Source organism: Monodelphis domestica, chromosome 6 (assembly GCF_027887165.1).
Source record: "Monodelphis domestica isolate mMonDom1 chromosome 6, mMonDom1.pri, whole genome shotgun sequence".
Classification (NCBI taxonomy): domain Eukaryota; kingdom Metazoa; phylum Chordata; class Mammalia; order Didelphimorphia; family Didelphidae; genus Monodelphis; species Monodelphis domestica.
The window spans coordinates 137,396,325-137,423,530 of record NC_077232.1 but is presented as its reverse complement, the minus strand read 5'-3'; the positions used below and the strand labels follow the sequence as shown (position 1 = coordinate 137,423,530).

At 35.8% G+C, this 27,206-nt stretch overlaps 1 protein-coding gene across 4 annotated transcripts in view; it reads left to right on the top strand.

Moving 5' to 3' along the window:
* TEC (tec protein tyrosine kinase) overlaps window positions 1–26,286 on the top strand; it is a 132,534-nt gene extending 106,248 nt beyond the window's left edge. For all 4 annotated transcript variants that reach the window (XM_007496481.3, XM_056802590.1, XM_007496480.2 and 1 more), the window contains 10 exons: window positions 5,290–5,344; window positions 7,184–7,263; window positions 8,150–8,283; window positions 11,810–11,884; window positions 13,732–13,903; window positions 14,014–14,230; window positions 21,155–21,219; window positions 23,620–23,738; window positions 23,823–23,980; window positions 25,228–26,286. In XM_007496481.3, coding sequence (XP_007496543.1) covers window positions 5,290–5,344; window positions 7,184–7,263; window positions 8,150–8,283; window positions 11,810–11,884; window positions 13,732–13,903; window positions 14,014–14,230; window positions 21,155–21,219; window positions 23,620–23,738; window positions 23,823–23,980; window positions 25,228–25,311 — 1,159 coding nt within the window. In that variant the 3' untranslated portion in view covers window positions 25,312–26,286. The remainder of the gene's footprint in view (window positions 1–5,289; window positions 5,345–7,183; window positions 7,264–8,149; window positions 8,284–11,809; window positions 11,885–13,731; window positions 13,904–14,013; window positions 14,231–21,154; window positions 21,220–23,619; window positions 23,739–23,822; window positions 23,981–25,227) is intronic.
* Window positions 26,287–27,206: the final 920 nt, after the last annotated feature.

Sequence of the window (27,206 nt, the reverse complement as noted above, 5' to 3'; positions counted from 1 at the left end):
AGGTTTTCTGTGTTCATGTAAACACAGGCATATGTGCATATAGTGGAGCTGATCTAAAACAGTTTCTTGGGGGGAAAAGTCATCCCACCACTCACTATGTAGTACTTCTGATGCACAGAGTGGCCTGTTTTTAATGCAATATTCATGTAGGTTCAGGCTGCAACCACATTGGCAACTCTATGTCAGTCAAAGTTTCATTCACTCACTTTATGGGCTGGTATTTTTATTCCCTTCTTGGTTACCACCATCTACTAACATTTGCTTGAATGGAAAACAAAAACTAAGCAAAGGTCCTAGGATGTTTTATTGCTAATAGAGATCATGAAAGCAAGTAGCAGTAACTGCTGTTGTAATAAGTACCCCGAGAGCAAGAACCAAACTATTATCATTATAGAAGATAGCAAGAGTTGACATTTTGAAGTGGTGTGGCCAAGAAGTCTAAGTAATGATTTCTGACACTAGTAGGAGGAACATGGAGACATATAGGTCATATTCTATTTGTGTGAATCTTGGTGAGCCATTTGACTTTTTAAAACCTTGCTCTCCTCATTGATCAAATGGGGGAGGAGATAGAGTAGAGGAGTTCCAAGGCTCCTTTTTTTTTTCACTTTAGAGTCCCTATATAGGATGTCCTAAATGTCTTAGTGAAATTTTAAGCCTGATACCCTATATTAACAATGAGGCAGTGGGAAAATGTTTAGTGTTAGTAAACATGATGTAATTGAAAAAGTGCTAAATTTGTTGTGAGATGATTCAAGTTCAAATTCTAGCTTTGCCACAGAACAACTTGTATAGTCCTGGGCTAGTCAGCCTTTCTGGATGGCAGTTTCCTTATTTTTACAATGAGAGATGAGATGACTTCAGCAGCCTCTTCCTACTCTAAATCTATCATCACAGGCCAATGGTTTTCCTTCAGCATCTAGGAACTTGATTCTACTAAGGTTTTCTCCCTTGTGACTCAATTAGTTCTAGGCAAGAACTTTAGTTCATAGTCCAAGGTCCATTATCATGACTAAATGAATTTACATAAGCTAAAATAGGGCATTTGCTGCTGTCTTCCATGCCCTTATTCTACATATGATTCACTGAGCTTGCTGTGTGTAGAAGTTGGTGCCAAGAATCCTTTAGTGGCTGTCCAGGAAATAGAGATGTTATTCATTCATTCACAACATTTGAATTCAAAGGAGAAATTGGAGGATGGGAAGAAGATGTACAATTCTGGCCAGGGAAAAGAGCTCCTTTTTGCCTCCTGGTGCCCCTGTTCTTGAAGGGAACCTTGCCTGGAAATCCAGACAGCAACCCTATCATCTAGTTTTCTGTGCCTTGGTCTCTAGGTCTCACTTTACCCTGCTTACAATTTATCCAGGGCTAGAAATAACCTATTCTTTGACTGGTTAGTGGACAAGAGCCATATTACTTTTAGTATAGAGCAGCAAGAATAGGTCTAGTGGTTGCCATTTGCCTCCACCTAGTGGTGTCTGAGGACCCTAAGTAGCAAAGTTCTTGTCTCCATATCCAGGGCCCAGCCATGTGGAAGAGATGAGGCATACCTTCCCTGCCTCTATCAGTTAAAATCGGTTTCTTCCTTCATGACTCAGCCCAGGTGCCACTTGTACTTGCAAAACTTCTCCTGACCCTCTCCTTTCTTCCACCAGTTGTTATTATCCTTTTTCTCTAATAACGTTTACAATCTCCCCTTCTCATTAGCCTCCATCTGTTCCTCCCTTTCCCCAAAATAGAATGTCATTCTTTGAGGGCAAAGAATACTTTTTCCTTTTTCCTTATATCTCCAGGCCCACTTGCAATTCCTCCTATCAGGGATATAGAGTTGGAATGTCCTTTAATTCAATTCTGCACCTTCCATCCCTTTGTTCTACAAAGTAGGAAATTGGGTGATGCCTATGTAAATGATTAACATTTATTAATATACCTAGATATGAATTGAGCTGGACAAGGTTGTCATCACAAGATGTGTGGGCAGTGGGAAGAAGGGACAAGAAAGAACCCTAAGGAATAAATAGGGTTGGGAGTGCAAAAGGGTGATTCAATGGGCAGTGTCTCACCCCTGGGAAAAGTTGTAAAGTAGGTTAAGTTTACCATTAGCTATCTTTTACTTCCTGCTAGTCTCCATTTTCCTGTGCCATCTTTTCTTCCAGTGTATAATGTCTTCATTATATGCTGCTCTCTAACTATCTTAACACAGTGCCTTGCCCATTATATGCATTTGTCTAGAACAGGGTTTTTTTTTTTTAATATATTTTATTTGATCATTTCCAAGCATTATTCGTTAAAGACATAGATCATTTTCTTTTCCTCCCCCCCACCCCCCATAGCCGACGCGTAAGTCCACTGGGCATTAGATGTTTTCTTGATTTGAACCCATTGCTTTGTTGATAGTATTTGCATTAGAGTGTTCATTTAGAGTCTCTCCTCTGTCATGTCCCCTCAACCTCTGTATTCAGGCAGTTGCTTTTCCTTGGTGTTTCCACTCCCATAGTTTATCCTTTGCTTATGAATGGTGTTTTTTTCTCCTGGATCCCTGCAAGTTGTTCAGGGACATTACACCGCCACTAATGGAGAAGTCCATTACGTAGAACAGGGGTTTTTAACCTTTTTTTGTACAATAGACCTCCTTGGCAGTCTGCTGAAGTTTATAAACCCATTCTTAGAATAATATTTTTAAATGCAAAAAAATTAAACACACAAGATGATAAAAGAAGCCAGCTATATTTAAATGCAGTTGTCAAAGTTTAAACAAAAACCAAGTCTCATGGTGAGATTAGATTGACTGGATTAGATTGATGGGAATTGAAACCACAGCATTGTGATTTCTCACATGATTCCTCTCCTAGAGATGGCTCAATGCCTTGAAACTTTTCTCCTCAATTTCTTCCCCTCCTCAAAACAAAAAAGAAAGAAAAGGAAAAGGGAAATTCAGATCTCCCATGCCCTTCTTAGGTGATTAAGTGATCTGATAATCTAATTCTCTTTAAGCTGTTTGTGCTCATCTATACAGCTGCAAATTCATATCAACTCTAAAGATGTAATAAGTGTCCAAATGAAGTGCTTGCCCTTGTAGTCTTAGAGAAGGTACATTACAGGGATATTCAGGATTATCCAACACTCACATCAGCCATGCACTCATCTTGGAAACAAGTACCCTGAATTCTTAAGGTACACAGTAGTCCGTGTCAAGTGGGAGGGGCTGCTGCTTATTTGGGGCAATGACTCAGAACTGAGTAACCCACTGGTTATTCTCCTCCCCTTTTCTCTCCTCCTGCAGTAAGAATTTTGTACTCCCAAGGGGAAATTGGGGGAAATATTCTGTTTTGTAAGAAAGGATGCAAAGGCTCCCTTACATGTTCAAGTCAGTCTTGAACTTTAGAGAGAAGAACTTTCTAGAAGGAGAGGAAAAATTTAGGGCATGTAGTACACATGTGCCACAGTGGATGACTCTGAGGTTGGTGTAGGTCTCTATGATCTTAATGACAGATAATAACATAATACTTATATCCAGTTGTATTTGTATTTTAACAGGAAATTTCTGGAATTTTTAATCAGAGGAATGAATCTCTAAAGGTAGAATTTCAGGCAGGATGGCAGATGAGATATTTGAGGAGTGCATTTCCTTTTAGCATAACTGTTCATCAGTATAATATATTAGCAGCTTTCAAATCAGGATGCATAGGGCTGACACTGATAGGGTAGGTTCCTGCAATATATATCTTCCCCCATCCCTCAATGATGTATTAAAGAAGGGGTTGTCGGGAGAGAGGATCTTGCCAGAGCTTGGAGATTTGGCTTAGAGGAGGTTGTTTCAATAATTAGAGCATTGTCCTTTCATGAGTCACTTGGGATGGTCCAAACTCTCTGACTCCTGAGACTCTTCCAGTAGTTGCTTCACAGGCAGCATGACTTCTTCATCTAGAGCAGTCAGTCTCAACTTCTATGACATCAGAGGGATCCCTAAGGCTTAGAAAAGTACTGGGCAACAACCAGAGCAAGAAGAGTACCATTGGTCTGCAGGGAGCTGGTGTCATAATGAAGGACATTTAATATTTTCCTTCTATTATTATGTTACTATAATTATCATCAGCATCATTATTACTCTAAACCTGTCTGCAAACACAAATTCAATGCACCAGGAGAAGCAAAGACAAATCTGGCATCTATTTCTTTTAATATTTTATTTTTCAGTTCGTATTACCTTGAGAAGACAAAATGGTATAATATAGCATACAAAGAACTTTCTTTGATGACAGGAAGGCCTGTATTTAAGTTCTGCCTCTGACATATTGTAGCTATGTGGCCACTGCAAATCAATTGACCTTTTGTGGTCCCAGGTGTAGGCAATACTCTTACATTGTAGACAAGGTGCTAACCCACAAGAGTACAGAGATTTTCCCCTCTAGGAGTTTTTTACTTCAATGAAATCATGGGTCTGTACCAACACTAGTAACAAATAATCATTTTAACAAGGTAGTAACAATTTTTTTCTCTTTGTTCCTTTCCGAACTTTTTTGTTTATTGCCTGTGTGGGTGTTTTTTTAATTGTTTTTTGTTCTGATTATTTCTACAGTTGTCTGTTATTCTTTTGCTTCTGTTTTCTTAACCCCCTGCCACTTCAAATAAGACTCACAGCCTCTGTGCAATTGGGAAATAGGTGTTTGGAAAGAAACTTTAGGTGCTTTGCTTTTCCTTTAGTGATATGAGTAGCAGTAGAGGAAATGAAATAACTGGAAGAAGTTGGAGGTGGGTGCATGAGGGAGGAGTGGCACTGATAAATATGAAGATGGGAGCCCACATGGACTAAATAGAAATGTTGCTCCCCAGGGATATGTGCAAAATATTTGCATAGTGGTTGGTAATAATGATGGTGGTGTTAAAATGTTTTTTTTTTTTTTACAATATATCTAGGAACTTTGGAATAGCAATGAAAAACTATGGATTCTTCCCAGATAGCTTCTGGTTCTTTACTTCTCTAGTCTTATGACTCCAGGGACTGTGGGAGGGCTATAGGCAACAAGTTGGGAAGAGGTGAATGGAAAAAAGATTATGGAGAGTGATCTGGGTGAGGGTCATTTGCCTGTACGCTTCAGAAACTCTTTGCCCCAGAATTAAAAAACAAACAAACAAAAAACTCATCCTTTCTTGAATAATGAGATACATAATAATGGTTAGTATTACATTATCATGCTAAAATTTTCAGAGTTTTAGGCAGAGATTGTGTATTGTGTATTGTGCCTTAAAAATGAACTTCAAACCTTTTCATTTCTTTTTTTTATTTAGATGGTATTGTCGCAATATGAATAGAAGTAAGGCAGAACAACTCCTTAAAAGTGAAGTAAGTGACTGTTATCTTGGTATATAGATACAGTTACTGTTTTTACCATAGGTACTAGGGAAGTAGATGATGATGCTAGTGTGTTATTTCCTTTTTCATTTTGCTTTTTGCTTGTTATTGCTATACATAGTTCAATATTAAACTGAGACATCTTTTTCTCCCTTTTGGAACTATTTTCTTTTTTTAAATAAGTGATTTACATTGATGATATATGGTGCCATTTTTATTGTAGTGATAATTGGTGAGGTGACAAATAGCATCATTTTATATATATATATATATATATATATATATATATAAGGATAAATCTTCTGGCTATCCTAATGCACTTAAAAATAAGATAGCATAGCAGATTAAAAAAAAAGAGTCAGGGAGACATAGGTTCTTTCCCATTAATCAGCTCTGAAAAATATTTCTTAAAAAAATACATATATATATATATATATATATATTTGACCTAAAACATATTAACCCCTCTAGACTTCAGTTTTTTGCAACTGGGAATTGAAGGTGTTAGATCTGATGATATCTAAGATTCCTTTTAGTTCTATGTTTATATAGTCTAACTATAGTGTAAATAATAGCAACTGAATAATAGCTATAAAGTAAATAATAGCTATTGTGAAAGTGAGTCACTACCTTTAATAGAAATAGCAAAGTTTGGGGTAAAGATAGGTTTTGAGGAAATCTAGATAGAGCTGGACAGAAGGTGGTTAGAGATATAGGATGCCTGGGCCTGGATGTATAGATTTGGAAATTATCTTTATTAAAGCTCTGATTACTGATAAGATTACCAGATGAGTCAGTGTATGACTAGAACTTCACAGGGAAGTAAGAGATTGTTCCATGAATAAGAATATTAAAGTGGGTAAGAATGAAATCTGCTTGTTTGCCATTAGATGTTCTTTTTTGATCTTAAAACAAAGTCATTATAAAGCAAAGTGGACTTTTATTGGTAGGAGATGTGTTTGGGGGAGTTCAGAAATATTTTGAGTCATGTCTTACTCTTCAGTTAGAGGCAGCTAAGTGATGCAGTGGGTAGAGTGCTGAATCTGGAGTCAGGAAGAATCATCTTTCTGAGTTCAAATCTGGCTTCATACACTAACTCTGAAACCCGGGGCAAGTCACTTAACCCTGTTTGCCTTAGTTTTCTCATATCTAAAATGATCTAGCAAAATAAATGGCAAATGAGTACAGTATCTTTGCCAAGAAAATCCCATGTAGGGTCCCAAAGAATTAGGCACAACTGAAAAACGACTGAACAACAACTTCAATTAGGAAGTCACTGGGGAATTTTACTTCACATATTCAGGCAGTTTATCCCAACCCTCTTGGTTTTTAAGTATTCTAGAACACTGACTCACTGTGCCTGTATTTCCCCCATCTATGGAAATAGTGTTACTAAATATTAGCTTTTCTAAAAATTGAGGAATATAGTTTGAAAAGTGCCATATGAATATAAAATCACATTGAATTAGTTAAAAGAGAGAATATAGGAAGTGAAGCTCAGATATTATAAAATGAAAATTTTGCCAGTTACCTGCACTTGTCCACCCAGCCAGGACCTAAAGAAAATCAGAACATGTTTGATTTCATGGGGATTTCCATTTGTAGGAAATGGTTAAGGCATTTTACCAAATACTTTTATGACTTCCCATCAGTTTGATATGGAGAACAAAAGAAGAGGAAGCAGATAGGAATGGAGTAGGCTTGGGGCAATGGCATTTTAGGGACTGAAAAAAAAATGTGGGAATTGAAAAGATATTCTCTCAGTTTTATTTTTCTTGGTACAAATGATCATTTATGGCATATAAAACATGCTTTGTGTTTCCATTTTAGGATAAAGAAGGTGGTTTTATAGTGAGAGACTCCAGTCAAGCAGGCATGTACACAGTGTCCCTTTATACCAAATTTGGAGGGTAAGTCATTCAACCTTTATCTGGAGTTTGAATTTCTTTTGTAGATTTTTACTAGATTCATAAGATTCAAATATATACCTCCTATTCCAATATAATAATAATCAAGATTTTGCTTCTAAAGCTAATTCTATTATCTGAATTAATAATTTCAATATTTTGCTCCTATGATTTCTAGACAGTTTAGTAACAAATAATTAATTAATGGAAACTATAGAGTCTAACTTTGAAATGAGGTTTTTTAAAAACCAGAAAAATATGAAAAAGATAAAGACAATAAAAAGAATTCACAAGAGCACATGGAATCAGATGGGATATTTTTGTTGATTTCTTTTTTAAATTAATACAGATTTAAAATATGTCTATATGAAATAGAAATTTTGATGTTTTATTCCTTTTTGTGTATTTGAATATTCATGGTTAATAAGTTTAGAAAACAATTCTAAATGAGTTTTCTGTATAATTTCTATATTATTTATTTATAGTTGATAGTCTTCAAATTATGAGTGCTTACTTTTACAACTTGGCATGCTCTGCAATTCATGATGAAAACTCTTAATGATTGCTACTTGTATTCTCCATTTATATGTGTGCCTAAATGTCAAGCAGTCTTGTACTTTTGGTATCCTGCATGCAGTTAATAGAATTTGGACCTTTCAGGATACAGATCAGGATATATTTGAAGGACATTTTGAAGAACTCTCACTCTATCTACCAATTATACAATATTTTATTTTAAATTATTCCAAATGATTGTCTAAGTCTAAGAGCCAAGTATTCTTTGTGATGTATATTAAACTCTTTTATGGGCTGCTTCAAGAATGAATCATAAAATTTGTAAGTCAATACTACTTTCTATATAAATTCTTTTTAAAAAAATTTATTATAGGGAAGGTTCATCAGGATTTAGACACTATCACATAAAGGAAACAACAACATCTCCAAAGAAGTACTATCTTGCAGAAAAACATGCATTTAGTTCGATTCCTGAAATTATTGAATACCATAAGCACAATGCAGCAGGTAAGGCTATCTGACTTTTAAACATTATCAAGAGGAAAAGTTCTCAAGTTATTGGGAAGTCAGATTCTTTGTCTTTATGTGTATATAGGGGTCTTGTGTTGTGCCATGTTCAATAAATTATTTTGGAGTAAAAGTGTAAAAAATTATTTTAATTAATTATATGATCAAGTTTTAGGGCTAATCTTTCAGAAAATACAGTTTTGTAACTAAATGTAAAGTGTAATTATAACATTTAAAATAGCTTTAACTTTCAAAATGTTTTTCTATGTAAATGCCATCATTGTGTATAGAATATCTTATATGTTTAAATATATAATGCTAGGAAATGCTACTAAATCCTTAAAAAAAACTATCTTGATCTGTTAGGACAGTGAATTACTCTAATAGCTTCCCTCTTTAATTTAGTCTCTTATTTTATATTATTCATTATTTAATTAGTTGTATCACTCAGGTTTTCCTTTATTTCCTTTATATTCTTTAGTTAAGCCTACTTTAAAGAATAGATTTGAAACTCTGGTCTGGGATACTTCCTAGCTATGTGACTTTGGGCAAGTCATTTAACCCTAATTGTCTAGTCCTTACCATTCTTCCATCTTAGAATCAATACTATTAATTCCAAGATAGAAAGTGAGACTTAAAAAAAAAAAGAATAGTTGCAAATGGTGTATAATTAGCATGAATATCTGCATAATGCAATTCATATATTAAAATACTTATTTTAGGGGCAAGCCATCAATATTTTTTGGTTGAGTTTGGTTCCCTTAACAAAGTTTCGTTGGCAGTTTCTTTGCACTATTTATTGATTTAGGAAATCCTTTCTTTATGGATAGTACATAGCAAGCATTAAAAACCTTGTCCAAATGAAATAATATTTTATCTCCTCTAAGGAAAAGGCTAATTTAGGTAAGAAGAAAGAATGGAAAGATCATTCTTTGAAAATGGGACTGACAAGTAGTAAAAGTGAATTACAACTGCCTGTCTTCCAGAGCAAAGACATTCTTTAGTTATTTTGATCTTGTCAAAAGGACTTTTCATCGTCAGATGGTTCGGTATCAGAAATGGATATAGTTTTATCAGTAGAAATAATACTAAAGAAGATCCATTCCATCTTCCTTGTCACTGTACCCTAAGAATTGTTGGACTTTTCCATCTGCCTGGCATCTGAATCCTCCTTTATGTGTTATTTTTGTTCTATTAGACTGTGAACTCTTTGAGAGCAAGGACTTATTTATCTATATTTCCAGTGTTCAGAAGGGTTGGCATATAATAATTGTTTATTAAGCATTTTTTCACAGATGGAAAATTCTTCTCTCATTAATTTAATATCTAATTAAATTAAATGTAAATTCTAAGGAAATAAAATTGCATTAATAAGATGAGAATCTTTACTCCCAAAATACTAAAAATACTTCTAATGTTTATAATATGTGGATTCACAAACATATACATATGATACAACAAATCATTTGGCATTTTGGCATAGCCTAGGCTTCCATTATTTAATTGAGCCTCTAATTGGTGTTCTTCTTGTGCTTATGAAGTACTAGCAGCCCTTGGTCTATATTTTTGAAATCTAGACTAGTTCTAGGATGTGCCAGCTCATTCACAGTAGCCCAGTTTGAAGGGTACAAGCTAACGGTGTCTGGAGACTTGGGTGCCAGTGTTTACATGGCAGGCTGAGATATGAAGATCTATAAAAGTTGGCACCAGACTTACCTGAACTGGATATCCCCTTCCATGACTATCAAAATATTCAGTGTACAGTGATTCCTTAATAAATGTTTGTTGAGTTGAGCTTCTTCAATACTTTATTTCCTCTTAATATTTAAAATTTGTAACCTGTTTTCTTATTGGGATTCCATATGAGAACTTATATGGATTGCTAGCTTTTGTATTTGAATATGCTATTGATGTGACAGATCGGTCTACCTAATGGTTAACAGGAAAGACTATCTTTTGTTTTATAACTGAAGCCACGTTGTTGCTATTTGTGATTCTTGGATGAGAGGCATTTAATCACAGATTAAAAAAAAATAACTCCTCACCTTTCAGCTTTCATTTCTGCTCTCTTTTTCTTTTTTGCTATTTTTGGGGGGTATGCTTTCATCTCTTTTTTGTTATGCTTATATCAGTTTCATTGATTTTACCTAAAGAAAACTATTCATTTATTTACTTGGTTGCAGGAGGCAGGTTAAAACATCTGATGTTTATTTAAATTACCTTTAGTCTGAATAAAAGAATTCACTATATAACAAAGTTCTTGTGCCTTTTATTAAAAATATGTCAGGGCATATAATGTTTAATAGCCATGATTCTTTTTTTTAAACCTTACCTTCCATCTTAGAATCAACACTAAGTATTGGTTCCAAGGCAGAAGAGTGGTAAGGGCTAGTCAATGGGAGTCAAGTGACTTGCCCAGGGTCACACAGCTAGAAAGTGTCTGAGGTCAGATTTGAACCCAGGACCTCCCATCTCTGGACCTGGCTCTCAATCCACTGTGCTACCCAGCTGCCTCCAATAGCCATGATGTTAGCCATGAGTTTAATTTGCATTTTCTCAAATGAGAAACCTATATGAAAAGGATATTAGGTCACAACCCATGTTAACAGTCAATATTGTGATTTTTAGCATAGACTGAAGTGGCAGTCTACCTATAATAGATTCTCCTCCCTCCAAAAACCTAACCAAACAGTTTAACAAGTGATTTTAATTGCTTGGAGAGGTGTGTGTGAATAAGAATATAAGATTATATTATAAACTCCTTGAGTTTGGGGATAAAATTGTCTGCTTTTTGTGCATTTTTGTATACTCTTCTGATACCCAATAATTCATGAATGCTTGTCAAATCATTCAAATTTATATAGCACTCTATAGAATACAAAGTACTCATTTATACATGATCTCATTTACCTCTTGCTACTGTTCTAGAAGTCAGTAGGGTACATATTATGTCAAGATTTCTAAGGGTTTTGGACTCCCTTTGGCAGGGGTCTTTAGCAACCTAGATTACAATACTTCCATGTTTTAATAGATGGCTTCATGAGTGCTGGGGCCAAAATAATTTATTACCCAATGGCCAGCTTTCTGGTGATGAGTATATTCTCTCCAAATTCAGCTGGGTTGGTCCTCAGCCAGCATTCACAATTATCCATTACTAAATGTATCCTCAAAACCTTTGAAGCTTAGTAGGTCTAGCCGGTGTGAACTTTGCTGGCCTAACCTTAGAGAATCCAGGGCCACCTTCACTTTTTTTTTTTTGAGGCATTGAGGTGGGACTCTGTGGGAGGAATGAAAATGATACTGATCTCATTTAAATATGAGCTAGTTAAGGCTCAGAGAAGTTGTGATTTAACCAACCAGGCAGTCACAACTTAAACTCAAATCTTTGGTTTTGTCCAAGATTGTATTATATTGTCTCTAAGTGAATAAATGAATGAATGGAATAGATTAATTTATAGTGATAATGTAAAGTAATAAAAAAGGTTAGTAGTATATGTTCTATTTTAATATTTTCTTTTGTCTTAAGGGCTTGTGACCAGACTACGGTACCCAGTAAGTGCGAAAGGGAAGAATGCACCAACCACTGCAGGGTTCAGCTATGGTAATATTTCTCTTTACAATTCTTTTGGGCAGCTTATCACAGAACAGATTTAAGGTTATAAGTAATTCTAAATAGTGAGACTGAAGTTTACATTTTGACACATAAAGAGCATGAATTTTTTAAAAATATTCTTACCTACAACTATGTTATTCTTGCTAATATTAATTCAGTTTATAGATGTGAATTTGCTATTGCAAGCAATATTTTTTTATATTATATTTAAACATTTTTTAATTTTATAGGAAAATTTTCATCCTAGAGAATATTAAATGTTAGTATCATTAGGCTTTATATAAATTAATATAGTGTTTAGATTCTCATCATTATATTATTTATTAATAGGTATATGAGGAAAATGCTATTAAATAAGTTTGTCAACTTGATTAGAAGCCTTTTGAGAAGAGAGACTATCATTTTTCATGTCCCACATGTCCCTAGCACTTAGTTCAGTGCCCTGTATATTTAAAAAAAAATTTTTTTTAAACCCTTACCTTCCGTATTAGAATCAATACTGTCTATTGGTTCTAAGACAGAAGAGTGGTAAGGGCTAGACAATGGGAGTCAAGTGACTTGCCCAGGGTCACACAACTAGGACGTGTCTGAGGCTAGATTTGAACCAAAGACCTCCCATCTCTGGGCCTGGCTCTCAATCCACTGAGCCACCCAGCTGCCCCTGCCCTGTATATTTTTGTTTTTTGACTGTTTGTTTGTGTCTGACTCTATGACTCCATGGACTTTTTTGTCCCTGGGTTTTTCCTTGCAAAGAAACTGGAATGGTTTGCCATTCTTTTTCTAGTGTGTCCCCACTTTGCAGATGAGCAACTTAGGCAAATAGGATTTTAAGTCTCTTGACTAGGATCACACAGTAAATGTCTGAGGCTGGATTTGAACTCAAGGTTCCCTGACTCCAAGACCAGTGCTCTCTCCACTGCACTTCTTAGCTATACATAGTAGGTGCCTAATCAGTGATTTTTGAAGTAAATGAAATGTTCCTATTTTTATATTATTTGGATGACATATGAGACATGTTCATTTGGTTTGCTTTTTTTTAAAGGGAGAGAAACTGAATGAACCCTGAAAGAAATAGTGGGAGGAAGACAATTCAATCATTTGTTAAAGCATTGATGTTAATAATAATATAGGTAGCATTTATTTAAGGATTGAAAAGCACTTAAAAATATTACCTTATTTTTATCCTCACAACAATCCTAAACAGTAGGTGCTATTATTATCCCCATTTTATAGATAGAAGAACTAAGGCAGAAAAAGATAACTGTCTTCCCTTGAGTCAAACAGTAACCATCTAAGACTGGATTTGAATTAATTTCTTCCTGACACTAGGTCCAAATGTTCTACCCACTGCACTGCCTAGCTTTTATCATTCCAAAGCAATTCTGCTATGCCTAACAGCAACATCTGGTCTGTTTTCAGTTTATACATGTACTAATATTGCACCATATAGAAGTAGAGTCATTGTCTACAGTGTCTGGCAGCAGGAAATCTGAACAAAGGATGCTATTTTGTTTGGCTAAATTAGCAGTTGCCTGACATGATGTGGAAGTATTTGTGTTTATTCAGAATTTATATATATGGTATAAGGGATATAGTGTTTAGCATGGAATCTAGAAGATCTGAGTTCAATTTCTGCCTCAAATCCTTTTCCTACTGTGTGACCCTGCCTGACCTCACAGTCTCAATGGCTTCATCTTTAAAGTAGTGAGGTTGTGCTCTTTGGCTCCTACAATCCTTTTTGGCTCTGCATCTATGATCCTCTATTTCCATTTTGCCCACAATGATTCCATATTACAGTCCTCAAATTTTAATATTTTCTTCCTTTTTCCATGCAGAAAAGTGGGAGATAAACCCCTCAGAGCTGACCTTTATGAGGGAATTGGGAAGTGGACTCTTTGGGGTAGTCAGGCTTGGCAAATGGCGGGCCCAATATAAGGTGGCAATCAAAGCTATTCGAGAAGGTGCAATGTGCGAGGAAGACTTCATTGAAGAGGCCAAAGTGATGATGTGAGTCTCGACCTTTTCTTTTGGCTTGGCTGCATGTACAAAAACAGACCCTTTGTCTGTTGGGGCAGAAGAATTTTTCTGCAATGAATTTGTGATTTTTGCCTTTCTAGGAAGCTGACTCACCCCAAATTAGTTCAACTTTATGGTGTGTGCACCCAGCAGAGACCTATTTACATTGTTACGGAGTTCATGGAATGTGGTTGTCTTCTGAATTTCCTTCGACAAAGACACGGTCATTTCAGTAGAGATATTCTCCTAAGCATGTGTCAAGATGTATGTGAAGGAATGGAATACCTGGAGAGGAACAGTTTCATCCACAGAGATCTGGTAATCTGTCAGTTTCTCAACCAAACTTTCTGTTCATTGGTATCTCTATACTTAGCGAGGCTGATCCTTAGCCACCATTCATGGTATCCATTGCTAAACTTATTTAAGACCTTTGCAGCTTACAACTTAGGATTCAGAATTGTTGGTGAAACTAGAAGGGTCTTAGTTCTACAAGGGCTTTTTAGGGAATGATACACTAGAAAGAGTTGTGGGTAGTGGTATGGTTTTTTTTTAAACTTAAAAACTCTAATTTTTATTCTGAATTCAACAAATACCAAATAAAGTAGGCATATACTTAGTAGGACATAAAAAGAAGATTGTATATGGAACATCATACTTCTATTATGTACAGCTTGTTTTTCTTTTTACATGATCAATTCAATATGTAACTTTCAAAGTGCCTTGCTTGTCTTTTGAATGATTCTTTTTGGTTTTCTCTCTTTTCTGGGCATTTAACAAAGTAGTTCAGTAACCCTCTTTTGTCTTTCTCTTTTCTATCCACCCCTCTCCAACTATTAAAAAAAATCAAAATCCCTTGTATCAAATATGCATAGTCAGGGACAAATTTCTACACTGGCCACATCCAAAAATCCACATGAGTATCATGCTTCATCTACTGAAGTTATGGTTGGTCATTGAATTGATCAGAGTTCTTAAGTCTTTCAAGGCAGTACTATCTTAATGGTCTAACTTGATTGATCACTCTTTTTTCTCCTGTTTTACATCTCTATTTTTAAATTTTATATACCAACTACTTTGAAAACAAAGTTCTCTGAGTTATGGATTCAGAACTAGGAGAGGCTTTAAGAAGTTCTGCATTGTGCCCTTCTACTTTCTAAATCTTGTGAAACACATGAAGGGTTATTTTTTCCTAAAAAAAATTCAGAGAAAGTTTCACTTGTATTTTTATGAACTTGTAGATAGCCAATGTACAGGTGCCACTCAGTGCCTCTAAGGCAGTTATTGAGACACATGCTACCACTGCACTTCATAGTTTTATTTTCACTGTCTCTTGCTCACTCTTCCCCTCCTGACCACATTTCTCTGTCTTGGGAGATCTCATACTTTTTTGGGTCAGGGCAATTTGCTGAAACTTATGGACCCTTTCTCAGATTAATGTTTTTAAATGTACAAACTATGCCTAGGATTACAAAAGAAATAACTATTGCCATAAAGATGTAACTTTTTCCTATCCAAGTTCACAGATTCCTTAAAATCTGTCCATGGACCCATTAGGAGTCTCTTAACCCCAAGTTAATAACTCGTGCCCTCTCCTTCCCTCTCTCCTTCCTTTCTTGTCTTCTCATTCCTTTTCTCCTTATACTTTACCTATTACTACAGGTTCTTTCTCTTATTCTTTAATTTTTCTTCACAGGACTTACATAGTCTTCCTCCTGACTCTCAGGGATAAGGATATTGTGATCTCTGAACTAGAACTTTCTGTTTATTCTAGAACTTCACTTGTCTTGCTGATATTTGATCCTATTTAGAGATTGATGTCAACTTTTGCTGGATCCATAATCAGTTTAAATGAAGCTCTCATCTGGTTAATATGTTTCATCTTTTGAACTAATGTTCTTCCTCTTTTGAAGTTCATAACTTAATGAAAAACAAAAAAGTATATTTTGCAAACTACAGATGTCTAGACAGGGAGTAACTTAGTAACAGAAAGAACTGTCCCTTCTTGGTACCTTAGAAATAAGGAGATAAAGATAAACTGTGGGAGTAAAAATACCGATGAAAAGCAACTGTTTGACTATAGGGGTGGAGAGGATATGACTGAGGAGAGACTCTAAATGAACACTAATGCAAATACCAACAACATGGAAAGGGGTTTGAATCAAGAACACATGGGATACCCAGTGGAATTGCGCGTGGGCTATGGGAGAGGTGGTGGGAGAGAGAGGAGGGAAGAAAAGAAAATGATCTTTGTTTCCAATGAATAATGTTTGGAAATGACCAAATAAAAATTAAAAAAAAAAAACGAAATTAGCAAAAAAAAAAAAGGAGATAGAGATAAGGAGAAAAAACCATTCCATTTGTCAAATATTTATTGAATTCTCCCTTCCCTTCTTCCCTTTCTTCCTTCCTCCCTTCCTCCCTCCCTCTTTTCCTTTCCTTTCCTTTCCTTTCCTTTCCTTTCCTTTCCTTTCCTTTCCTTTCCTTTCCTTTCCTTTCCTTTCCTTTCCTTTCCTTTCCTTTCCTTTCCTTTCCTTTCCTTTCCTTTCCTTTCCTTTCCTTTCCTTTCCTTTCCTTTCCTTTCCTTTCCTTTCCTTCCTTCCTTCCTCTACCAAAGAGTGGGATAGATGGGGAAAGCATATAACTCGGGAATGAACAAAAGATATAAAAATGTTTTTTAAAGAAAATAAAGATGGTCAAATACTCTGTACTTACGTTCAGTTCTTTTAACTGAGATGAACTTTGTAAGCCTTTTTTTTTTCCACTTGAAGTTCAAGTTGTTATTGCCAGTTCAGAGGAAATAACTATGCGGCTGTCTAACTCTATGATCTTAGGCAGATCATTTACCCATTCTGAGCTTTAGTATCCTTCTCTGGAAATTTGAAAAGTTGAATATTCTGCCCCAGTTATTCTTTCACTCAATAATTCTCCAACCTTTTTTTGCTTACTATAAGGTATTCTTTGTTGTAAGGAATTTATACAATGGGTGCTTAAGTTGGCAATATTAGGGGAGTAGATGGAGACTTTAAAGTACACAATTGTTTTTCCATAAATGATGCTATTTTTTTGCAAGTTTCAGATCATGTTTTTTTAAGGTTAGGACATATATGCAATAGGCAAGCTTTGTTTATTTAGGAAATATGCTATTTACCTTATTATCTGTGCTTGGTGAGCAAAATATATATTCAAACAAAATTGTTTATCCATTTCCTTTTTTCTATAATAATATGACACCTAAAATTTCCAGCACACCCAAGAAACTCCTAGAATCATAGATTTGGAGCTAGAAGGGGCCTTATTAAATCCATCACCTCCCCAGTTTTACAGATCAGGGAATTATGACTTAGAAAGATTAAGTGATTGTCTCAAGGTAACACAGCTACTCAGTGTCTGAAATGGGATTCAAATCCAGATGTGACTCCCAACTCAAGTGTTTTTCCCACACATCTTCCCTTCCCAGAACATCTTTTGATGACCACTGCTTTACATGTTATTATGCCCATGAAGTGGGCAGATAAATATAAAAGAAAAGAATTTTTAGTGACATCTCATTTAAACTTACATTGGAAGCATGATGGTGACTAAATACAGATTGGTTCTATGTAGCACTTTAGATTGAACTGCCATGGAGCTGGAGTGGTTGCTTCTTCCATGTTGTGATTTGCAGTGATGTACAGTGAGCAAAGGAATGAACCATTTGTCTGTAGCTTGGCTTTTCTTCTTCCAAGATTCAATACATAGAGACCCATAGACCTAGCCCAGGTGAGAATCAGGCTTAATGACCTTTATTTCAAGGCATAATAGCAATGGAAGTACCTGACAATATAATGAGAATAACTTTGTAAGGAAAGAAACTGAGCTTACAGACTGACCTGGCACTAGGTTGTGTTATTATTGGATTGTTAAAGGGGAAGAGACAAGAGGGAAATATCTAAATATTTTAAGTTTATTGATGGGAAATGGGAGAGGAAGGAGGATAACAAGGGAGAAGGAAAAGCTGTTAATTTTATCCCCAAACTTAAATTCTCTCATTAATCTCCTAATGGCTAACTTATCTAGGCTAAGCCTCACAACTGAGTCCAGTAAATGAGCCAAGATCCCAGAGGTAAAGCCCAGAGTAAAGCAGAGAAGTGATGATTCTTCTTTGATCTTTTATTCAGCTGCCAGCTGCCAGTTCAAGAAGTTGTTTTCTCAAGCTGGTATCTCACAAAGGCCCAGAAATTTTGTAGAAAGATGGAAATCACAGCTACCTCCAAACTTCCCCATAAGTCTGTTTTTTTTTTTCAGTTAGGACCTTAGAGTCCCTGTCAATCAAATACATTTCATTTTGCAGAATCATTTTGCAATATTCCTTTGCTTACTACATTCTCCCCTTTTCACAAAGCCCAAATTGTGTTGAAAACACTATTTTGGCATTTGTGCACAATCTGAAATACTTACCAATTACCTAAACTAAGAAATCTACCCCAAATAACAAACAACCTACACTCAACTATCTTAATCTAACTAATACTAACCTATTCTAGGGAATTTAACAAGGAAAAAGGAAAAGGAATTAAATAACGAACAAGTACAAATGTGAAACAGAAGCAAAAGCAAAACAAGCAAATAACATCAGAACAAAAGATGAACATAACTTCCCTGCAAACATCAAACTCAAAATACAAAATAAAGTCTTATCAGCTAATACAGAACACTGAACTACTATTGCAGTACATTAACATCTTAGAGAAAAAAATTTGAAAATTACAATAAACACAACATTGCATAAATTTTACACTGAAAATCAAACCAAATATTAAACTCACTTATGCAAATACATGTAACAATAGTTATAAGTGAGCTATGTACATAATCCACACATAGATATAGTATACAATACAACACATACACACATGCCATACATCGGAACACTTAATATGCACACACGCTACATACATGTTACATGTATACATACACATGCACTACAATGCAATTACTCTTCAGTCCTGTTAATACATGCTATTTATATATATTTACATATGTATTTACACTTTTGTTTGATGTGTGATGTCATGTGATTTGTGCTGTGTAATGTATGATGTATTACAAGTCAGTATCTAATTTTCTTATCTTATCTACTTAATCCTACCTAACTAATCCCTATCTTCAAAATTCTTCTAACTAGATTTCTATACTTAAACTAAGTCTAAGTATGTAACTACATTTTGTTAGTAACTAACTTATCTATAGCTAATTATAATAATGTTAGTACCCTAACTATACATTGTTTCACTCATTTTAAGTAGTGATTCAATGTAACCTAACCATTTTTATGTTTTGTGTTTATTTTGATATGTTGTTACTTTTGCTATGTTATGTTGTTTTGCTAGTGTAATGTCAGTATTACTATTATGTTAGTGTTATGTTACTGTTGCATGCAATATATACTTAATACTACTTCAGATCTTTCCTTCTCTTTTCATCTTCTCTTACTTGAAGAATCTTCTTCTGCAATTCCATAATAGTAAATATATTTGTGTTTGTGTGTGAATATGTGCTGTTATTTTGTGCTATAATACATTACCCCAAAGTATTAATTCATTAGTCCAATTATCCTGTTCATTGCAAATTTCCCAAAGTCTTTAAATTTATAAGTTTTCAGTCTTTAACAATGTCCATGAATTCCTGAATTCTTCTCTTCATCTGCATTGTCCTCTTCTATCCCCTTCTACAGGAATGGTCCTCTTCTTATTGATCGTTTTGACTGCAGATTCAATTTGACTGATGATTCTAACTTCTGCAATCTCTTCTTCATTTTCTCCTTCATTTATTTGTACATTTTCATTATTAATACCATGTACTAATTTTATAAGTGAACAATGATCTCATGAATCTCTACCCAAAATTTTACTGAAGATGGAGAAACTAACACAACAGTGTAAAGACTTAACCAACTCTCTTGTGTAGCTGATGTTTTAGCAAAATTTTTTACATATACCACATCTCCTGGTTTGTAATTATGAAGAGAATAATCCAAAGGACCAATTTGAATTAATACTCCCATATCATGCAATTCTTTGAGTCTTTGTTGTAAAGCACTTAAAAGAAGCAAGTTGACCATCTCCTACTAAGAGAGATGTATAGACTCTCTTACAAGTTTTTGCCTGTAGTGGAGCATGTCCAAAGAGCATTTCATCGGTTGATATATGTAAATCTGCTCTTGGTCTCATATGTAGGTAAAACAAAGCTATGGGAAGAATCTCTGGCCATTTGAGATGAGTTTCAGCACAGGTCTTCCCCACCATAGTCTCTAGTTCCCTATTTATGTGCTTCACTTGACCTGAACTTTGTGGGTGATAAGGAACATGATATTTTGGTGTTGTTCCTAGATTCTCATAAACTCTTTTCAGGATGTTTTGGGTGAAATAAGATCCCTTATCAAAGTCTATGGTTAGTGGTACTCCAAATCTAGGTATAATTTCTTTAATCAACATTTTCACCATAAAGCTAGCTGTATTTGCATTTGATGGAAAATCTTCAAGGTCATTTGATCAATCTGTCAACATTTACCAAGCAAAACTTGTATTTTCCAGCTTTTTGCATGCCGATGTAATCAATTTGCAGACTCTCAAATGGACAATATACTAAAGGTCTACCACCTAAACCTTTCTGTCTGAATGTCCCTTGATTTAATTTTTGGCAAACAGAACAGATTGAACAGGTCTTATTTACTACAGTATTTATTCCAGGAGAAATCTGTTGTCTCTTTATGGTGTCAGTTACAGTTTGAGTACCAAAATGACCTTTTGTGTGAATAGCTTGACACAAATTGGTATACAGGTCTTTTGGTAACAGTGTTTTCCAGTATCTGCTACCCATATACCATGTTCTTTTCTTGCTCCAAACTTCTCCTTCCATTTTTGTATTTCTGAGTCTACATAAGCTTTTTCTAGATCACCAGATTCTCTAGTTGATAAGTTCATGCACTGGAGCATTTTTAGCAGCAGATTTCACAGTTACATCAGCTCTATGATAGATATTGAAAAATGAGGAAGGTGATGAACTAAGGAAGTCAAATTCTGCATGTGATTTACAAGGGAATGTTCCTCATCAGATGCAGTTCTGTCACTATTATGGCAAAAGTTTATCATGTAATCCTTCTTGGCAAAATTTGACTGGGCTACACCAAGTACAGTTGAAATGATGAGTTTTTACCATAAAGGTTTTTTATAACTAATATCACATCATACTTTTGTTTTGTAGGCTGCCAGGAATTGTTTAGTGAATGAATCAGGAGTTGTGAAAGTGTCTGACTTTGGAATGGCAAGGTAGGAGTGAGTTTGCATGAATATTTTCTATACGTTTTCCCTAAATGAAATCTGGGAAGGTCTTTTAACTTGGAAATACAAAATGCACTTAACTGTGGTATTGGGCAGAAAGAACACTGGAGTATGGATCAAATGAGTTAACTTATAAATATTTTACAAAACTTAAACACTATATAAATGCGATCACTGTTATGATTACGATTAGTTTCACTTGGAATCAGAAGACCTCTCTTTGTCCTTGTTTTGCTGAATTGTTAACTGAATTTTGGGGCAAAGTATTCACTCTCAATTTCCTCATCTGCAAGGTAAAATTATAACTTCTGCCACTTTTAAAAAATAGCATTATTATCAGGATCAGATAAGGTAACTTGAGAGAAAGATGGACAGACAGAGAGACAGAGACTGTGTGAGTCCTATAACTTGAGGGGACAAAAAGGTGAAGTAAACATTTTTAAAGGATGGGAAAGAAGTTGATGTGTCTGTAGGCAAAGAGCTAGTAAATAAGGAAAGATTAGAGATGGGTAAGATGGAGAGGGATGGATAAGCTGGCAATCTTGTGAAGAAGAAACTGAAGGGGTTAGTTAGTTTAAAGAGTACTTAGAGATCAGCAGAACCAGGTGAGCAATTTATACGTAAGAGCAGAAATACTATTCATTGATGAACTGTGAAGGACTAAACCTTTATCAGCAAAGCAAGTCTCCAACATAACTACAAGGGACTCATGATGAAAATGCTCTCCCCAGTCAAAGAAGGAACTGTTAGAGTCTGAGTACAGATAAAAACATGTCATCTCCCACTACGTTTCTTTTATGAGATTTCTATTGTATGGATAAGACATGACTTCTATCATGAGATGAGCAACATGTAAATATATATCACATGAAAGTATGGGTATAACCTTTATCAGACTATATATTGCCTCAAAAAAGGGGAAAGGGGTGAAGGGTGGGAAGGAAGAAAACTTGAATTCTAAAATGTAAAAAAAAAAACTATTGTAAAAATTACTTCTATGTGTAACTGAAAAATAAACTAAAAACAAAATTTTATGAAAAGATTGGAGAGGAATTGGCGTTAAATGAGATGAAAGACTCTCTCTTCATCAAAGGCTAGAGCAGAGAAGGAGAAATTAGAGGAGGACTTGAAGGATTTTTTGGAAGGGATCTGAAGTAGAAAAGAGGGACCTCATAATGGATGAACTCTTATTTTTTCTTACTTTCTCTCTTAGAATCAATACTGTGTATTGGTTCCAGGGCAAAAGAACAATAAGAGCTAGGTAATGGGGGTTGAGTGACTTGCCTAAGGTCACATAGTTAGGAAGTGTCTGAGGCCATATTTGAAACCAGGACCTCCCATCTCCAAGCTTGGCTCTCAATCTACTGAGCCACCGAGTTATCCATTGAACTCTTATTTTTTTCATTCAAATATGAGGGGAGGTCCTATGGGAGACAGAGAAATGAAGATTTGGAACAACTGCTATGAACATGTGATGGAGAGGGCATCAGGAAGAATAAAGGAATCCTACTAGTTATTTGGTAGAATCAGTAATCATAAGTGTCTTCAGAGAGCAAGTGCCTTCCCAGGTACCACAGGAGGTTCCTAATTGTACTTATAAAAGTCCTTTGATTAGGACTCTTCCTCATAGAGCTAACCACCCTGAACCACTAGGTGGTGGTATAGCTCATTAGAGGCTTCACAATCCTTTCTCCTTCATGCCTCATTACAATAAGTTATTTTCACAGAATTCACACAGAAAATTCACACATTTCACAGAAATGGCTTAAGAGGTTATGTCTTCATTGTACCTTCTTGGAGGTGTATGTTAGCCTAGCATTATAATAATAGAATCTTAGACCTGGAGAGATCACCTATTATAATCTTCTCATTTTATAAATAAGGAAATTCAGTCTCAAAAAATCTTGATATAATTTATCTGCCAAAGATTGACTATTAGTAGCAGAACTGAGACTTGAGTCTTTTAAAAAATTTTAAATTTAATTTTTAAAAAACCCTTACCTTCCATTTTAGATTCAGTGCTATGTATTGATTCAAAGGCAGAAGAGTAGTAAGGGCTAGGCAATGGGGGTTAAGTAATTTGCCCAGGTTCTCATAGCTAAGAAGTATCTGAGGCTAGTTTTGAACCCAGTTCCTCCCATTTCTAGCCTGGTTCTTGATTTACTGAGCCACCTAGCTGCTCCTGAGTTAGAATCTTTAGACTTGGACCTTCCAATTTTTATTATGGTGTTCTTTTTCTGTGTTCTAGCTATTTTCTATAAAACATGGGCAAAATTCTTTAATGCATTTATAATTTAAGTATCACCTCAAAGCCAATCACGAGAGTTATGCATCGTCGTGGTTCAGAATCAAACAGTGTAGTGTGATCTCTTAATATATTCATTTTAGATATGTCCTGGATGACCAGTATACAAGTTCTTCAGGTGCTAAGTTTCCAGTGAAATGGTGTCCACCAGAAGTTTTTAATTATTGTCGATTTAGCAGCAAGTCAGATGTCTGGTCTTTTGGTAAGTGCCTTTTGCAAGATTTCTTCAAGACCATTTTGTGGAAGAAACCTTCACAGTAACTTGGTGATTTGTGTCAACTTCTAGGTGTGTTAATGTGGGAAATATTTACTGAAGGGAGAATGCCTTTTGAGAAAAATGCCAACTTCGAGGTGGTAACGATGGTTAGCCGTGGCCACAGGCTTTACCGGCCAAAGTTGGCTTCCAGATACGTTTATGAAGTGATGCTCAGTTGTTGGCATGAGGTATGTTTTATTTGTTTTAATTCTCTGGAAAGATTCGGTTGTGGGTGAGATTTGGTGGATGACAGGAACATCCATCATTTTCTAGGCCATCCTATTGGCATATAGCAGTAATTTCTAATAGTTTGTCCAAGTGAGTTTCAAGTTTTTACTGTCAACTCTGTATACCAGTGGGGAAGATTAGTTTGGCTATGATGTATAGCAGGCAACCTCTTGGTCTCAGAACTCTTTCCACCAAATATCTGTGGTGTAAAAGTAGATAAGTCCTAGGGATTTGTTCAGGGTTACACAGCTATGAAATGTCAAAGATCTTTCTACCACTCTATATCCATTTTATTATACTGCCTGTGGAAGAGGTAAACAATTAACTCAGTTTTGATTCAGGACTATTGCCTCACTCTCTAGTTAGGGTGTTGATCCAGGGAATTGAGCCACACGTTTTCTTTCCTTTTTTTAAGCCTATATCTTCTAGCTTAGAATTGATACTAAGTATTGGTTCCAAGGCAGAAAAGTGGTTAGAGCTAGGCAGTTGGGATTAAGTGACTTGCCTAGGGTCACATAGCTAGGAACTGTTTGAGGATGGATTTGAACCCCAGATTTTGCATTTCTAGGCCTGTCTCTCTATTCATTGAGCTACCTAGCTGCCCTCTGAGTCATACTTATAACCAGCAGGGTGCTCTGGGAATAATTCATGTCTGAGGAGGATTCTCACTCCTCTTGGGGCACCCATCCTCATGGAACAAGACTTTGTCCAGGAAATAAGAAGTTGGGGTTGATGTCCTATACCATCCTGGGAATCTACAAATCCTGGTGTAGTGGGCATCATGGTAGGCCACTGGGGGATTGGAGTATCTCTCCAGTCCCCCAAATATATAGATTAGTTCTTAGTATTCTAAAGCATCTACTAGTAAATATTTGGGAATTTCCCAGATGATAGCTTTGGTACACAAGGATGGATTGGAGGGGGGGGGGGATTTGACCTGGATGGCAGGAGGGAATCATATATAGGTTCTTATGTAGATGAATGATATGATGAGAGAGTGTTTGGGGATGATTAGTCTGTGGCATTTGGAATAGATTAAAGAAGAGGAAGAGATGGAGGCAGGGATTTAGTTTGCAATAATCTAAGAGTGTTATAGGTAGTAAGGGACCTGCTATTAGCATGTTACTTTATAAGAGTTCAAGCACAGATAAAATAGTTTTAGAATGAGTTTAAGTTTCTAAGTATTACTTTTGGTCTTTTGATACAGAAACCAGAGGGAAGACCTTCATTTGAAGAGCTGCTGCGCTCAATAGATGAACTAGCAGAATGTGAAGAACCTTTTGGAAGATAAATGGTGCTACAAGTGCCAGAGCACAAGGAAGAAATGGTGCCTTGTGCAGAACTTTTAAGTTATTTTGCACACGGATAAATAGCTCATTTGGTTTATTCCAGAAATACACTAGGCTTTTATTTGAGAAGCAACCACAGCACCAAAAAGGTGGCTTACTCTCCAAATATGATAATAGCCTTGCAGATAGTAACTACAAAGTAAAAAGAGACTACTGTTTAAAGACTGCACTTATGGGAGGAAACATTGTTTTGTCAGTTGGAAGAAGCCAGTGGTGGCAGTGGTAACAATGGAGGTTCAGATTCAGACAGAAATAGACATGGTGCCATGAAATAGAGGAATGCTCTACAAGCTTCTCTCTTCAATGCTTTCTCAGACCTGAAGCCCAGAGTCTCATTCTGAAAATAGGCATGGAAAGAGGAAAGAATCTCAAGCCAAAGTCATAAAAGTCACTATCGTTTGGGTCATTTTCAATGCTATTAAGCATTCTTCAATACTTTGGTGATATTGCATGGCTGCAAGTGATGGATTAACCCATTCTTCAGAGAATTAATATTACATGTCATCTGGATGCAATGGAGAGGCACATGGTTGGCATCAATATAGTGTTACCAAAGAGTTGTACTCGATGTTTTTAGAGAGATTTGTGACAGAAAAAGAGGTGGATGAGTCACATAGCAAGAATGAGGAAATGATAACTTTTACACTCCCATGGCTTCTCTTCTGTGCCAGGAGCTCCAGAAGAAGGCTAAAGAATGCTGAATGAGACCAGAAGAGAAAATTCAGTGGGAGGAGATGGACTAGAATTGGACAGGATGAGAAGGCATGAATAGGTCGCTATCTGCACTGTGGAAGGGAGTATTCACACCAATAAGATCACAAGTCCATTAAGTATTATATGTTATCACAATCCAATTGATTTACATGCTGTATGTATTGTAAATATATACATATATAAAGTTATATATTTATAAGAAATGTGAGTTCTCTTTTGATTTAAAACCAAATGAATTTCTTTTTATAGTTTCAGTTCTTCTACTTTGCCCTTTCCCTAAGATGTACCATTTCTCCCCTTTTCCTTGTAAGCTCAAATGAAAGTAGCATTATCAATAACATCTAATGTTCCCTGGGTTCCTCTTCTAGCACTAGTCATCATTAGAGCTGCAAAGAAATATAATACCTGTTCCCTGGCAGCCTAGTAGTGCAGTAGATAGAGAACTAAGCTTGGAATCAGGAATCCTCTTCATGAGTAGTTCAAATCCAGTTTCAGGCACCTGCCTCAGTTCTTCCCCTATAAAATGAGCTTGAGAAGGAAATGGCCAACCACTCCAGTATCTTTGCCAAGAAAACCCCAAAGAGGTTCATGAAGAGTCAGATACACCTAAAAGGACTGAACAACAACCCTATTCTGAAGGACCTTTCCTTTGCCTCTGCCAACCTTCATATTTTCATCCTACTTTTTTCCCCTCCCCTTTATTGCTAAATCCTTATGGTCCTCTACACTGGCTATTTCTACTTCTTTGCCCCACTCTTAAATACCTTGCAATCCACTTTCCAAGCTCACCCTTCCACTGTGGTTGCTTTCTCAAAGTTTGCCAATGATCTCTTTATTGCTAAATCTGATGGCCTTTTCTCTTCATGATGTTTCACAGCTTTGTTCATTCTCTATTAATCTGATATTAGTCTACCTCTCTTCCAGGACACTGTTTTCATTGATTTCCATGACATAGTTCTCTATGGTGGTTTTCTTCCTACTTATCTGCCTTTACCTTCTCATTCTCTTTTGCCCATTTCTCATTCATGTCTTACTCCTGAAACATAGTTATAACTTTGGTTTTGTTCTGGAGCCTATTCTTTTCTCTCTATAGTCTCCCTTTTGCTTATCTCATGTGCTTCCT